This window comes from Filobasidium floriforme (genome assembly GCF_021052385.1).
Source record: "Filobasidium floriforme strain CBS 6241 chromosome Unknown HD553scaffold_16, whole genome shotgun sequence".
NCBI classification, from domain to species: Eukaryota; Fungi; Basidiomycota; class Tremellomycetes; order Filobasidiales; family Filobasidiaceae; genus Filobasidium; species Filobasidium floriforme.
The window spans coordinates 490,046-503,595 of NW_025763637.1; the positions used below are offsets into that span (position 1 = coordinate 490,046).

Below are 13,550 nucleotides of genomic sequence, written 5' to 3' on the forward strand. Positions count from 1 at the left end.
ACAGCCTTATATCCTACTGGACGACGTGGGAACATGAATCATGCATAATTTCGCCTAATATCTCCCCAGGCAACCAGCAGCAATCCATGAACTGAATCCACACTGCATTGTCGATATCAGCATAGAACATGTAGCTCTGATGAGGACTGTGGAACCAAGCGTAATCCAGAATCGTGGCTAAGAGAGATGACTGGTGACGCTCAGGATTATGGAGTGGGTCGCGGAGTAGGCTAGCCAGATCACCCCTGTCACAACAATAATCATTGGGGGCGCTTGCTATAATTAGCCAAGATGATGCAGAGTTGGATTGAGGAGAGCCTTGATCCGATTTTACAAAAGGGACAAGCTGATGTGGGATAGTCTTCCCATGATCTGGCTGATGAGGGTCCTAGGCGGAACTGCTTTATCCTCCTGATCGTTCTGCACCTGTAGCGCCCTTGACTAGCGACCTCGAGTTCGTGATGCACGGACCTCGAGTCCGCACATCGTAATACCACTTCTCCCGCTTCTACCGTATTGAAACCGACATTGCATCCCCTAACTTCTACCCCGCCAACCTCCACACCTCTCTTCATACCTATCGATGGAGAAAAGGTAGCAATAAAATCCAAATACACCCCGGCAGTGGAGTTTACTGGCAATATCATGATGACCGAGCGCTTGAGCCAATTTGGCAAGGAATTCAACCTTGCTGTGGGAACCCGCCACAGCGTCTTACAGGTCCGTCCGCGGCCAAGGAGAAGACTTGATACTTGTGCTACAGAACTGGAAAAATGGACGCATGATGTTGCCAGAATCGCTTGCCTTCTGTTTGAGGCGATCTTCCGAGGTGTAAGGATGCACGTGGATCATGTTTTTTTTTACCTCAATCGTTTCGATACAAATTTAAGAATATTCGAGGCTGCTTGTATCGAGCGGAATTGTGTAGATGTTTTGGATACTCCCTGAAGGGATATCTAACCTGATGTCGCGGACGTAGGTCAATATCAATTGCGAAAGATGGCTCAAGTGGATGGATTTTTTTTCACTACTTCTCGATTGACATCTAGTATTGGGCTTACAAGGTCAGGTCGACGAACGCCCATTACAGGCATAGCTTGATCGCTTAGCGGTGTCGTCGACATCAGCGTTGCAGCTCGATACACGTAGGCCATGGATTTCATGCACATATACGAACTGAAGCATCATATGGTATCCCTGTATCACACCGCATCATCCTACACTTTCCTCGTATCGTCTATTACAAAATACAGTATATGATTACGTATCCCAGCTCACAAGCCAAGGGAAGGGTCGTTAAAGAAAGCCAGGTAGTCGGAAACCGAGAAAATTTTGGAAAGAAAAAGTTGAGTGATCGTTCATCCGCAACAGCCAGTGGTCTCCTGAGCGTCATCGCCGCTAAGAAACGCGAAACATCAAGTCGAAATGAGCGATTCGTTCGCAGCCTAGCAGAGGCAGGAAAAGCCGACTTACCCTCCGCCCTCGAGGACGTCCCAGCTGAAGATGAAGCTCCCGATATACGCCCCAAGGAAGATGCAGATGATGATGTACCCGTTAAAGTACATGGCGAGGAGCATGACAAAGTAGGCCACAGCGAACTGAGCCGTATGGATGAGAGCTCGCAGGGCTTGTTGAGGGACGGTCAGGCGGAGTCGAGTAGGTGGGTCCGAGGGCGATTGAATAAAGGTGGAGACAAGGGCCGGGACGAGAGGGGCTGGGATAGGGGTAGGTGCCGGAGGAGGGTTGCAGCAGCTGGACGATGCCGCGGTAGACGAAGGGTCCTGGACGGTCTCGTTGATCCCATAATCCTTCTCCCTCAAGATTCCCGCGCCTCGCTGCTCGAAGTCGTCCGAGTACTCCTGGTCCTCCATCATCTTCTGCTTCTTCATCCGTCTCGCCCGCTTAGCGTTGGCGACGACGATCGACCGGTCGTGCTTGCGCTGGAGGTACTTGAGACCTTCGAGAAGGATGACCAAGGCAACGACGCCGATGCACGAGCCTGCGAAACCTCCTTTGGATCGGACGTGCCAGTCGGACGAGATGAAACACGAATCGACCGTGTTCCAATTCCACAGCATCTATTCACGGTGCAGGTGGAAGGCGGTGATGATCAGTGAGGAGGAACAAAAGGCAAGAGCGGGATCGGCGAGCAAGCCATGACTCACGGAGATCTTGCAGGCGGCACCGCCACCCGCGTCAGACCCTCCATGGTCCATACCAGACATGTCCATCTCGGACGAGGCTTAAGAGTCTTGATGAGGCTTGTTGAGGTTGTTGAGGGTAGAGTGATGTCAGGTCGATCGCAACCTTGAATGAGCGAGAGACTACTGATCGGCGGTGAAGATGCCGGAAGGAGATTGATGTGACGTAAAGGCAAAAGCAGGAAGCAATTTCCCTGACTGACGTGTATCTGAATCGCCTGGCCGATATATATACTATTCTGCCTGTTAGCCAAGCCAAAGTCTGACGAGTACGAGTCCCGTCGGGTCCTACATACGACTACCCGACGAGTTTCATCGAGCCGAGGCCCCGATCCACCTCGTCGGTCGGCTCCATAGGGTTTTTAGTCGAATGTCTTGATGTGAGCCCAATTCGCGTTTCGTTGTATCCGAACGCGAGCCCTTTGCGCCGTTTGCCCGAGAGCGATCCAAGTGAAGGATATGGCTCGGACTGCGCGATATAGGGGCTAGAGCTCACGAGCTGCTTCGGCGATGCTATGGGACGTTTTAGCGATGATCTGATCTGGACAGAGGCAATTCTGACCAAGGGGGAGGTGTTGTCGTGCTTGCACTTAGCTAAATACGCACAATACGGTAGATCGCTCAACCCGCCTTGCCCGCCCCAAGGCTAATTTCGCTCATCTCGCTCATCTGCCTGCGGATTCAGGCGCGCGCGAGTTCTGCCTGCCTACAAAGTTCAGGGACTCAAACGAGCGAAGATACAGTGTTGAAAGTGTCCCTGTTCTTACCTTCCTATACCCGGCATGCTATGTAGATCTGTACGTGTGCAAGTGTCCCTCTGTATCGATTGATGGACTCCAGGACATCGACCGAGGTCATGGCTCAACCTGCGCTCCTCGTCAAGCGGCAAGTTCGGACTTGTCAAGAGGTTTGCAAACTGAAGTTAGGTCGGGTCGCTTTGGATACTTGTTTGACATGAGTTCGCGGAATGACGTTAATAGCTTAATAGACAGAAGTTTGTGCAATGAATCTAATACAGTCTATGGTTTCAAGCTCTCAGGTTATGGTCTCGAGCTCGGACGTAGCGCAGCGCGCCAGAGACCGACACGATAGGATGCTGTCTGTATCCACGTATCCATTCGAGAGCTCGAAGTGTGACATGACAACAGCGACGGGAAGGGGTAGCAATCTCCACACTCGATCCCGCCTTTCAAATGAGCCACACGGAAGCCACGTCTTATGCGGGATGTCCGAATCGATTGAGCCATCTTGGTGAGTATCACGACGGAACGTCGTTATACCAGCCTTGGGCGTTTGAGATTGGAGGAGACCGGTAATAGGCGTCTCGACAATTGAAACAATTACAATCACACGAACTAAATTGACTAGAATTATGTATATCGCCGCACAGAAAGCGATAGAGAAGGCTAGCAAACCTCTCCTCTTTAACCCTCTTTGACCGACCAGATGCCTTTGAGATCTGTCAAGAAGCCCAGAAACAGTCAACACTTCACTACAAAGTCTCTGAATCGATTCCTAGAGTATCTCCGGGCAGGTTGATGGAGTGGGATGAACTCCTGAGATCTATGGAGGTCTGAGTTCATCAGCCAGGCGGGTGGGTCACCCGGCATCCGAGGCTCTTGCTGACCTGCTCATCCGGGATACCCTTTTAGCTACAAAGGCCTCCATATTGTCCCATCTCACAACAAGGATGTTCTGCTCAAGTTGAAGGAGTTTCTGCACTGGCGTATGCTTTGGGAAAAGCGAAATCATGTTGGCATGAAAGACGGCAAGATCAAGGAACGTCTTCCGGTCTTTCACACTGTAGTCGAATGGGCCACGACCGTTGCAGCAGTCACGACTCACATCTACAAAGACGGTATGACCAAGGCTGAAGTATGCTTCAAACAGACGCCTTGATCGGCAAACCTGTCCATGCCCTTGCCCTAGCTGGTGGATTGACACGTGGACACATCGCCTGACTGTGAATGGGAACGGTCGGACGATCGCCTCGTTTGACCGATCGATGTCTCGCTGTAATAAATCGGTCAATCATAGTAAACAGAAGAAACGAACTTGTACAACTCCTCCTCCATCCATCCTTGAGCTCCTCTTCTCGCATGCGCTTCGCACCGAGTGTCTCGTACCGACAAAATTCAGCTCGCGCCCTTTCTTCAGCTCTTCCCTCTCAACAAGAGATACCAATCCCGGCCGCGACATGCCAACGCCAAATGCCCGAGGCATACTACGTCTATTTGGTCTGGTATCGTCGGAGCTTTCCAGGGACTGTCGAGTGGCGTGAAAACCAAAGGAAGATCAGCTGTCAAATTCCCAATCGATCTAAACAGCCAGGGTGAAAAGAGGGAGGGGTACTGACTATGGACATAGTTCTCGGCTATTGCGTTATGGTCATCACCGGAGAATACAGTGTCGAGGTGGGCGAGCGAGTTTGAGGGCGAGAAAGGACATGCCGAGGTATGAGGGGAAAAGATAAAGATGAGCGGGTCAGCGCTGGATGTTCCCCAATAATCAAAACCGATCCAGACTCTGCTCCTGAATTGTGGCCCTTGTCGAGGACGCAAAAATGAAGCAGAACAATCAAAAGTTCCACGACACTGACCATACGACTTCGGCGGGATCCTCGCCTCCTGAACCTTGTCGACCTGATAACTCCACCCCTGCTTCTCGGCGAAATGGATGGCCGCCTCCCTCGTCCTAAACCTCATCGACGTTCCCTGCATGTAGTCCGCGGTAGATCCCCAGCCCATCAGCTCGTTCTCCCATCGACCGGCGCCCTGGAGGGTGTCCCAGTCGATCTGCCAGTGCGAGGTCCCTTGTTTGGCGGATTGCATGGTGGATTTGGTGGGTTGGTAGATGCGGACTTGGCGGGCGTGGAGGGCGTCTGCGTGGTTCTCAGGAGGTCATGAGGATGAGAGGAACGAGAGACGGACATGTAGGCAGCAGAAGAGGAGGAACGACAGGATCAAATTGAGCTGCATTGTCAACACAACAGGCTACCCCCATAGACACACGCCGACTTACAAGGCGCATCGCTCAAGACGTCCGCACTGATGATCTCCGGACTCGGGTGCGAAGTCGTCAATCCACTGTTTTGGTGAGCATCGATAGTAGCCTGGTCATGGGAGACGATGGACTGGGTGACATTCTCCTTGGGATCCGTCACCTGGCGAGTAGGGGTCGAGGTGAGGTTCGAGTTGAGGCGGATGGAGGTGGCCGTCAGGGTGGAGATGGAGGAGGGACGGGCTGAGAGGAGGAGTGAGCGGCGGATGGCGAACATGGTGGACAACGCTGCTATCTATGAGGTGTACGGGGTTGCCAGGGAGTGGTATGCCAACGTCCAAACCTAGGCTGATCGAATGATGATATGATGATGATGACAACTGAACGAATGCTCGTTGGTCGCAATCGAGGTCCAGGCTGACTTAAGGCGATGCCGTAAGCTAGTCGACGAGCGTTAGCCAGGTCACGTGAAAGGTGTCAGCCCGTTACCCCCTAACGTAATCGTCACACAATCGCCTCCACTCCTGGTCTGATCGGTCGATCGCTCAGCGTTCGCAAGAGCTTGATCATCATATTATCACAACCACAGCCATCCGACTCGCCTCCCTCTTCAACGATCATCGACCACCTCCGCATCAATGATCTCAGCACAACTCCGTGCGAGACCACCGACGTCCGCCATGCTCGAACGTCACCTCCACCGTCATCACTTTCGGATACGCGCGACCTCGTCCTCGAGCTCTTCTTCTTGCTTGCACACGACCTCGATCCGACGACGGGCTCGTAGTGACAATCAGGATCCTACGCTTGATCCCGAGCAAGATGGTAGCAGTCGTCCAACATTCTTCACAAGTAACAATACGACCCCGACCTCGAGGACGATACTGGGCGGTAGGGCGAGATCCCCGGCGTTCTCCCGACCTTCGCTGATCAAGCTCGGTGGGATCGTACCCGGTTCAGCTCGACCCGGTCAGGCTTATGATCACTCGGGCACTGGTGGAGAGGCGGATGGAAAGCCTTATTCTGGAGGACCTGGCGCTGGTGCCGATGCAGGATCATCCCCAGCAGCGGGGTCAGGTTCGGGAGCAGGCGCAGGTGGAAACCTCTTGCCAGAATCGTTCAGGTCGAAATATTACCACCCTACCCCTGAACCACCTGCTACGCCGGATTACTATACGACTTCCCTCGCCTCGCATTTGCTTGTTTCTTTCTTGCCCTCGCATACGAACGTCCCGACGAAACACCCCAAGAGCGATAAGGATAAGGACCCGCAATCGTCCTCGAACGGTCGACGTTCCCCTCACGCAGTCAAACCTCAAGCTGTATCCTCCCCCAACCTATCGAAGAAAGACCCTCCAACCCTAGCCCTTGTCTGTCCCATTGAAGGATCCGAGGCTCATACACTCGAAACGACTCTCCATGCAGCAGGCCTCGTAGGAGCCGACGTCGTACAGCTCGACTTGGTACGGACAGTAGGATTGGGCGTAGAAGGGGATTGGGGAAAGGATGCTGGGGGATTTGTCAAGTTGGGAATGGGTAATCCTGTCTTGGTCAAGGACGAGAGCGAGATCCGTGGGTCTGCCTCTGGGAGCGGGTCCGGGTCGGGTTCTGGCGTGGGGATAGGGGGTGAAGGAGAGGAAGAAATGGATGGTTGGGAGCCCGATAAGGAATATGATCCCGAAGAGGACGGGCACGTCCAGGCCGAGGAAGACGGTGAAGAGGGCGAAGAACATGAAGATGAGCACGAGGGGGATGATGATGCGGGAAATTCTTCTCACGTGATCTCGGGACCGTTCGAGATCGCCATTCCCGTCGGTGGGAACCCTGGCGGGCTTGGAGGTGGTGGAGGCGGAGGAAGGGCGGGAATGGGGATGATGGCTGTGCCAGGAGGTGGACAGGTTGGGATCGGGATGGACGAGCCGAGGGATGTTGGGTCTGAAGTGGATAAAGAGGGGATGAGGCGGGTCTTCCAGGAGCTGGTCGATCTCGACAGTGCTATCGGGAAGAACGGGGATGTAGAAGAGAAGACCAAGCCGAGAATTATCTTCGTCCAACATTCTACCTCGATGAACGCCTCGTTCTCATCCTGGTGGTGGGCCCTCACACGGGCCGTCCGCCTACGTAACGCCTCCGGTAAACCCACAACCATCGTCCTCTCCTGTACACCCTCCTTCCTGCACCTCGGTCCCAATCTCTCCCTTCCCGCTCCCGCTGCGCCAGCAGAACCGGCCGAGAATCCGGGTCTCCCACCAGGACTAGGAGAGCTGATGAAGGCGATGAAAAGGATGAGAGAAGGGCCGGGAGGTGGAGCCGGTGGGCAGGGCAAGAAGGAGGACGAGTTTTGGAAGGGGAGTGAGGAGGAGGACAAGGTTGGCCGACGGAAGAGGTTAAGGAAGAGGCTGGCCGGGTTTCAATTGGGCGATGAGAGGTGCGTCAGAGATTTCGTTCCGACAAATCATCGATCAGGGCTGACGTGTTTTCTATCATCGCAACTCATTGTATTTCTGATGACAGAGCCTTACGTCGCTTCTTGCCAACGTTCGATGACCCGGATATCCCGAGTCACTACCCACCCGAGGCCAAGGAGGGACTCATGCGACTTAGAGGCACCCCACTAACGACTCCTCGTATCTGGAGGGTTCTCGGCACGCTCCCTCCTACACGTCACAAGTCCGCGGAGATGCTGGAACGCTACACCCAACGACTCGAGCTCAACCGGCTCTTGCTCAAAAAGGCAGTTGGGAAGCATGGTCTGAGATTCACCGACTCCGACCTCGGGGAGGACTTGAATGGCGATGGGCCGAAGTCGGAAGAGGTTTTGAAAGAGTATCAAGAGCTCAGAGACAGTTTTGCGTCCGCTGTTTGGCCTTGGACAACCTTGCAGCATTTGGCCACGATCGGAGTCGGTCATGCGTTGACCCAGAGGAACAAGTCGGGCGCGGATGCGGCGGAGATCGAGGTTGGATGGAAGGATCTGGCCGAAGCGTCGGTCGTTGAAGCACATGCAGAGGACGGGCTGGAAAAGTGGAAAGAGAACCAAAAGGCCAGCCCGTCTTCCGTTCAATCGGCCGTCGTCCATCCTCATCCTCGATCGGGCAAGAAATCGTCTTCCGGCAAGGCTGGCAGCGACAAGAAGCTGGTCGACCCTGTCGTAGAGAAGCTGAAGAAGGACAAGACACTGAACAATCACGAGAAGCGGCTGTTGAGCTGTATCGTCGATCATGCCGCCGTCAAGAATACGACGTTTGACGATGTGGCCATGGAAGAGAAGACAAAGGATGCCGTGAGGTCCACGATTAGCTTGCCTTTGCTCTATCCCGAGGCGTTCAGGAGCGGTATTTTAGCACAACATGCGTCGCAAGGCGTGTTGTTGTATGGTGAGTGGTGACGGACGGGCCGTGACAGTCTGACAACTAGAACTGACGAATGAATACGACATCGTGTAGGTCCGCCTGGAACGGGAAAGACGCACCTTTCTCGAGCGCTGGCTAACGAAAGTGGCAGCCGCATGATTGCTGTGACGTGAGCTGGCAGAAACCGAGTGTACATTCATCTAAATCGCTGATCAGTATTCTCTATACTTCTGCTGAAACAGACCGGCGGACATCAACGACATGTACGTTGGTCAATCTGAAGCCAGGACCAAGGCGCTCTTCAGCTTGTCCCGGCGCTTGTCGCCCTGCATCATCTTTATCGACGAAGCCGAGAGCTTGCTCGGGTCCCGCGGAGGGTTCTCTTCTGGCAACGCTGCGCATCGACAGGTGTTGACCGGTGAGCTGCGAGCGTGAGACGAAGTGAACGTTCGTCCGCTGACTTCGGAGACACTTTGCACAGAGTTTATGCAAGAGATGGACGGCTTGACGTCGTCTGGCGCGAACAAGGAAGCGCGGGTCAGTGTTGTTGCCGCGACCAACAGACCATTTGTGAGTCGCAGGTGTTGTTGGGGTTATAGATGTAGGAATCTGATATATAATTGCCCTCCGTTAGGACATGGACGAAGCGGTATTACGACGACTTCCACGAAGGTGAGCTTCGGTATGGGCTTTGACACACGAGATATAGAATTCGTAGTCTGATTATTGGCTGTGCTGCTGCCAGACTTCTCATCGATCTTCCCACCCTCAAGGACCGAGAAAGTGAGCCCAGTAAATCCCTCTCGTTCACACACGTACAAAGCTGACCGTTCAAACTTATCCGCCAGCCATTCTGCGAATCTTGCTCAAGAACGAGACTCTGGGTGAAGATGTCGATATCGCACAATTGGCCAAAGACACGGATACGTACTCGGGTTCCGATCTGAAGCGTGAGTTCGAGCCAAGGCTTTTCCCTCTCTAGTCGGTATGAAATCAGGCCCGCTGATCCAATGATGGCGATGTTATATACTATTCTGCCCAAACAGACCTGTGTGTGGCCGCCGCCATGGATGCGCTGAAAGAATCTGCACCGCCACCTTGGAAACTCACCAAACCCGGCTCCGTTCCGTCCGTCCCACTAACACCCTCGTCATCGTCCTCCTCGGCGGGCGACGAAAGCGGACCTGGCGGGATGGGCGGAGGTGGGTCGGAAGAGGTGGAGAGGGAAACCATCGAGCAGGGAGAAGGAGGGCCGGGTGGAAGAGAGGTCTTGCCGGTCGCGCCTGCGCAGGTCAGTGCGGCGGGTGAAGAAAGGGCGGTCTTGATGAGCATCGGCAAGGGGAAAGGCGAAGGTACGGGAGAACAAGAGGCAGGTAGTGCCTCAAGTACGAATGGTGGAACAGCATCATCCGAATCATCATCAGCATCATCAGGACCCAGTACACCCTCGTCCGCATCATCAACAACGACACCAACATCAACGGCAAACTCCACCTCTTCCTCGACACCTCCCCCCTTACCCCCTCGAATCCTCCGTAAAAAGCACTTTACCCTCGCCCTACGCGAGATCTCCCCCAGTTCGGCCGAAGGGTCGTCATTGGAAGAACTACGTAAATGGGCTAGCAAGTTCGGTGAGGGCGGGACTGAAAGAGGCAAGAAGGGCGGATATGGTGGCAAGTTTGGATTCGGGGATGTCAAGGAGGGAGGTGGGCTCGAGGAGGAGAGCGAGTACGGAAGGGTGAGACCTGGGTCAAAATAGAAAGGCCGGCGAGGACGAACACGACAAAGAAGGATAGAGGCGGACGATGCATGCATTGAGCTTGTAGTGAAACGAAACGTCTTGTAGAATAGAGCATGACACGAGGACACAAACCATATTATCGAGAGTCGTTCAAAGCGTGCCGGATGATCGTGATGAAGAAGGACAGACAGCGGAAATTTCGACTTTTGTCCCGATTTTGAACCGTATCAGGAGCTCCGAAGGTCGTCAACGTCAGACGCCGGATGAACAAAGTACGAGCCGATAGATTCGACTTGCAGTGAGAACGTTGCCACACCCCATCCGTTGAGTGGATCGCGTTTCACCTCGTATCCCTTGATTGTCCTGTCGGTACCCTTTCGATCACGGAGAACAACCCCCCCTTTTTTGTCTCCTTTGATCAATTGTTCCACCGGGAAAGGAGGGTCCTCGACGCGTGACAACAACAACGACAACAACAAAGAGAGTAGCGCCCGCTCGGACACATCGCGGCAGGCGGGAGGAGGAGGAGATTAGCCGATGACCGAGGCTGTGACGCGAACGATTGAAACGCGAAATTTAGGATTGTCTTGGCATCAAGGGGTAACACATCGCGGTGGGGTGGGAGGGAGGGGATTGCGCTGCTGCTGTGCGCTGTTTGTTCTCATCATCAAACACGATTCTCATCAGAAAACCCCTCGCTCCTCCCCCCTTCTTCTCCTTGATGCCTTGATACATATACCTCACTCCATCATCATCAAACAACAACAACCCTCGACTCTTCGTCTCTTGATCCGACTTCTCTCTTTGACATATTCACGCTCCTTTCTCTCTCTCTGACTTAACGACCCACGACCTACCTCGACTCTCACTCTCTTTGCCATCTTCGTCTGGTTACGAAGATTCAAGTCGAACGAGAACTCTTACACGTAGTCACCCACACGCTCTCTTTCAACCCGGGAAACCTCCTTTACGCACAAATCGCTCTACCTCACCTTCAACGACCTCTTCCTCGAACCTTTCCATCACCACCTCACCTGAATCAACTCGACAAACACACATTCACGATGCTCGGTCAGGCTACTACCCTCTCCCTCGTCCTTTCCGTCTTGGCTGCCGCACCTGCCTTGATCAACGCTCACGGTCAGGTAGACTGGATCGGTTGTAACGGCCAGCAGTACGACGCTTGGGACCTCGATGATCATTACAAGGCCGCTTACAAGAAGCAGGGTAGGTTTTCGCTGACAAGTCGGGTTTTCGCAGAGGGATTTGTGCTTACTGGCTTGTTCATCTGATAGACCCGCAGTACGGTGAACAGCCTGCTCAAAAGTTTAGCGTTAGTGACTTGCCCTGCTCTGAATCTCCTTTCCGCCATCATCGCCAACATCGCCTCAAGAACCTTAACTTACCCTTCTCTTCCTCCTCATGTCCATGAAACTGTACAGCGCAAGACCGACCGTCTTGATCTCGGACCCACGGACATCTTTGGCAAATCGTTCGCTACCGGAGGATACCAGGATCCTTTGGATTACGATGATATCTCTCCCGTCGGGGTCATTCCGGCCAAGGCTGGAGATGAGATCACGATTCAATGGGATCACCATTGGCCTCAGGGACATCCTGGTGTGAGTCGGGGCGGGTTGCTGGTCATCTTTCATCGTCAAAGAAACAGTCGAGCTGACGACGTCGATGTGGGTTCGTGTGCTCTCCCCAGCCCATTGGAGAATGGATGGCCAAATGTCCCGGCGACTCGTGCTCCAAGGTAGACGCCACGACGCTCGACTGGTTCTGTATCGCCCAACACAACTTTGACAAGGACGCCAACGATTGGCCGACGGAGATCATGACCCGAAACGGACGACAGTGGAAGTTCTTCCTGCCCAACGATTTGCCCGGTGGTGAGTGCCTTGTCCCTGAAAAGATTTTAGATGTTGCGGGCAAGCAGGCTGATGTGTACGGAATGTCGATCGTGTGAAGGCGCCTACATTGTCCGACACGAGCTCACCGCTCTGCATAACAACACCGGACCTGTCGAAGGTACCTCGGCCAGCCCTCAACACTACCCCATCGCCTTTGAGATCATGCTCGAGTCTTCCGGTTCCAACTTGCCCACCCAAACGGGCAAGTTCCCGGGCATGTACAGCTACGACGACTACGAGTGGCACCACGACATCTACCACGATGGATACAACAAGAAGTTGGTCGAGTGGGAGTTCCCCGGTGTCGCCGTCTACCCCGGTGGTTACACGTGAGTGGATGCGAATCTCCAGAGAATTCGAGAGGACGAACGGGACGCTGACAGTCTTTGGATGCACAACCTTTAGTACTGGTGTCGTCAACGGAAGATCGGTCAACAGTGGCGCTTCGGTCGGGTCCCCCGCCCCGGCTGGCGCCAACCCTCAGCCCGCCGCCGAACAGGCTCCCAGCTCCAGTGCCGCCCCGGCTGAACAGGCTCCTAGCTCGACCGCCGCTGCTCCAGCTGAATCTTCCGCTGCGGTCGAGCCGGGCTACCAGAACGGAGTTGCTCTCCCTACCGAATCTGCTCCTACGGAATCTGCTCCTGCCGAATCTGCACCCGCTTCGACTTCTGCTGCCGGTGAGTTTTAGAGTCTCGATGACGGTCCGTCATTGTGCTGTGTGCTGACTTTTGCTTACCCTTGTCTCGTAGCTGCCCAGAAGACCTGCCGAGTCAGGACTACCCAGGCGCAGCAAAAGAGGAAGAGGGCCGTCCAGCAGGCTCGTCATCAACGAAGGTCGAGGTCCGGGTTGGGAAAGAAGCACTAAGCGAGAGCTTTTCCCTGTCGGTCGGTCGATGAGGTCTCCCGGAAAGAGCAAGTGTGAATGAAGAAGAAGAGTTTATCAGTCTGGACAGTCTCGATCCGGTTCGTTGTACTTTGCCGCTCGGACGGGTTCCGATGCATGAACGTACGACGATCGGGTCGTGCACCTTTGTCCAGGCTTGAGGACCCATCTTTTCCTCCCGTACTCGGACTAGGAAGCAACGCCTTAGTTGACTTGTCTGTGATATGTACCGGGCTTGCTTGATGTGCTAGCAGTCACTCCCTGTTCTTCAATTTAACGACCTTGTTACGAATCGATCTGTAGATAGTCTGATATGAAATCCGCGTTGATCGCTGTGGATACTTTTAGGTCGCCGATTATCGTACAGGGGGAGGTAGCATCGAAGCGAGTGAGAGATCAGCGCGCAAGGGATTCCTCCACCGGAACACCATGCTCGATCAGCATGACACTGCGCCA

At 54.0% G+C, this 13,550-nt stretch overlaps 4 protein-coding genes across 4 annotated transcripts; 2 read left to right on the plus strand and 2 right to left on the minus strand.

Moving 5' to 3' along the window:
• Positions 1-1,358: 1,358 nt before the first annotated feature.
• HD553DRAFT_343695 (Ctr copper transporter) lies at positions 1,359-2,225 on the minus strand (the record flags this gene model as incomplete). Its single annotated transcript, XM_046182903.1, has 3 exons — positions 1,359-1,398; positions 1,474-2,078; positions 2,166-2,225. 3 exons carry the CDS (start codon positions 2,223-2,225, stop codon positions 1,359-1,361), a joined length of 705 nt encoding a protein of 234 aa, XP_046035205.1.
• A 1,939-nt stretch (positions 2,226-4,164) lies between these two features.
• Positions 4,165-5,549, minus strand: HD553DRAFT_314551 (ETC complex I subunit conserved region-domain-containing protein). Its single transcript, XM_046180361.1, has 4 exons — positions 5,223-5,549; positions 4,801-5,082; positions 4,558-4,575; positions 4,165-4,466 (listed from the first exon to the last, which is right to left on the minus strand). Exons 1-4 carry the CDS (start codon positions 5,476-5,478, stop codon positions 4,432-4,434), a joined length of 591 nt encoding a protein of 196 aa, XP_046035206.1. The 5' UTR covers positions 5,479-5,549; the 3' UTR covers positions 4,165-4,431.
• Positions 5,550-5,821: 272 nt separating this feature from the next.
• On the plus strand, positions 5,822-10,668 carry HD553DRAFT_70033 (uncharacterized protein). Its single transcript, XM_046184428.1, has 9 exons — positions 5,822-7,629; positions 7,716-8,578; positions 8,648-8,723; positions 8,797-8,972; positions 9,036-9,124; positions 9,189-9,226; positions 9,300-9,337; positions 9,403-9,504; positions 9,601-10,668. Exons 1-9 carry the CDS (start codon positions 5,840-5,842, stop codon positions 10,311-10,313), a joined length of 3,885 nt encoding a protein of 1,294 aa, XP_046035207.1. The 5' UTR covers positions 5,822-5,839; the 3' UTR covers positions 10,314-10,668.
• Positions 10,669-10,945: 277 nt separating this feature from the next.
• Positions 10,946-13,419, plus strand: HD553DRAFT_298069 (glycosyl hydrolase family 61-domain-containing protein). Its single transcript, XM_046178568.1, has 7 exons — positions 10,946-11,522; positions 11,591-11,628; positions 11,738-11,917; positions 12,007-12,190; positions 12,270-12,540; positions 12,617-12,888; positions 12,961-13,419. Exons 1-7 carry the CDS (start codon positions 11,360-11,362, stop codon positions 13,074-13,076), a joined length of 1,224 nt encoding a protein of 407 aa, XP_046035208.1. The 5' UTR covers positions 10,946-11,359; the 3' UTR covers positions 13,077-13,419.
• Positions 13,420-13,550: the final 131 nt, after the last annotated feature.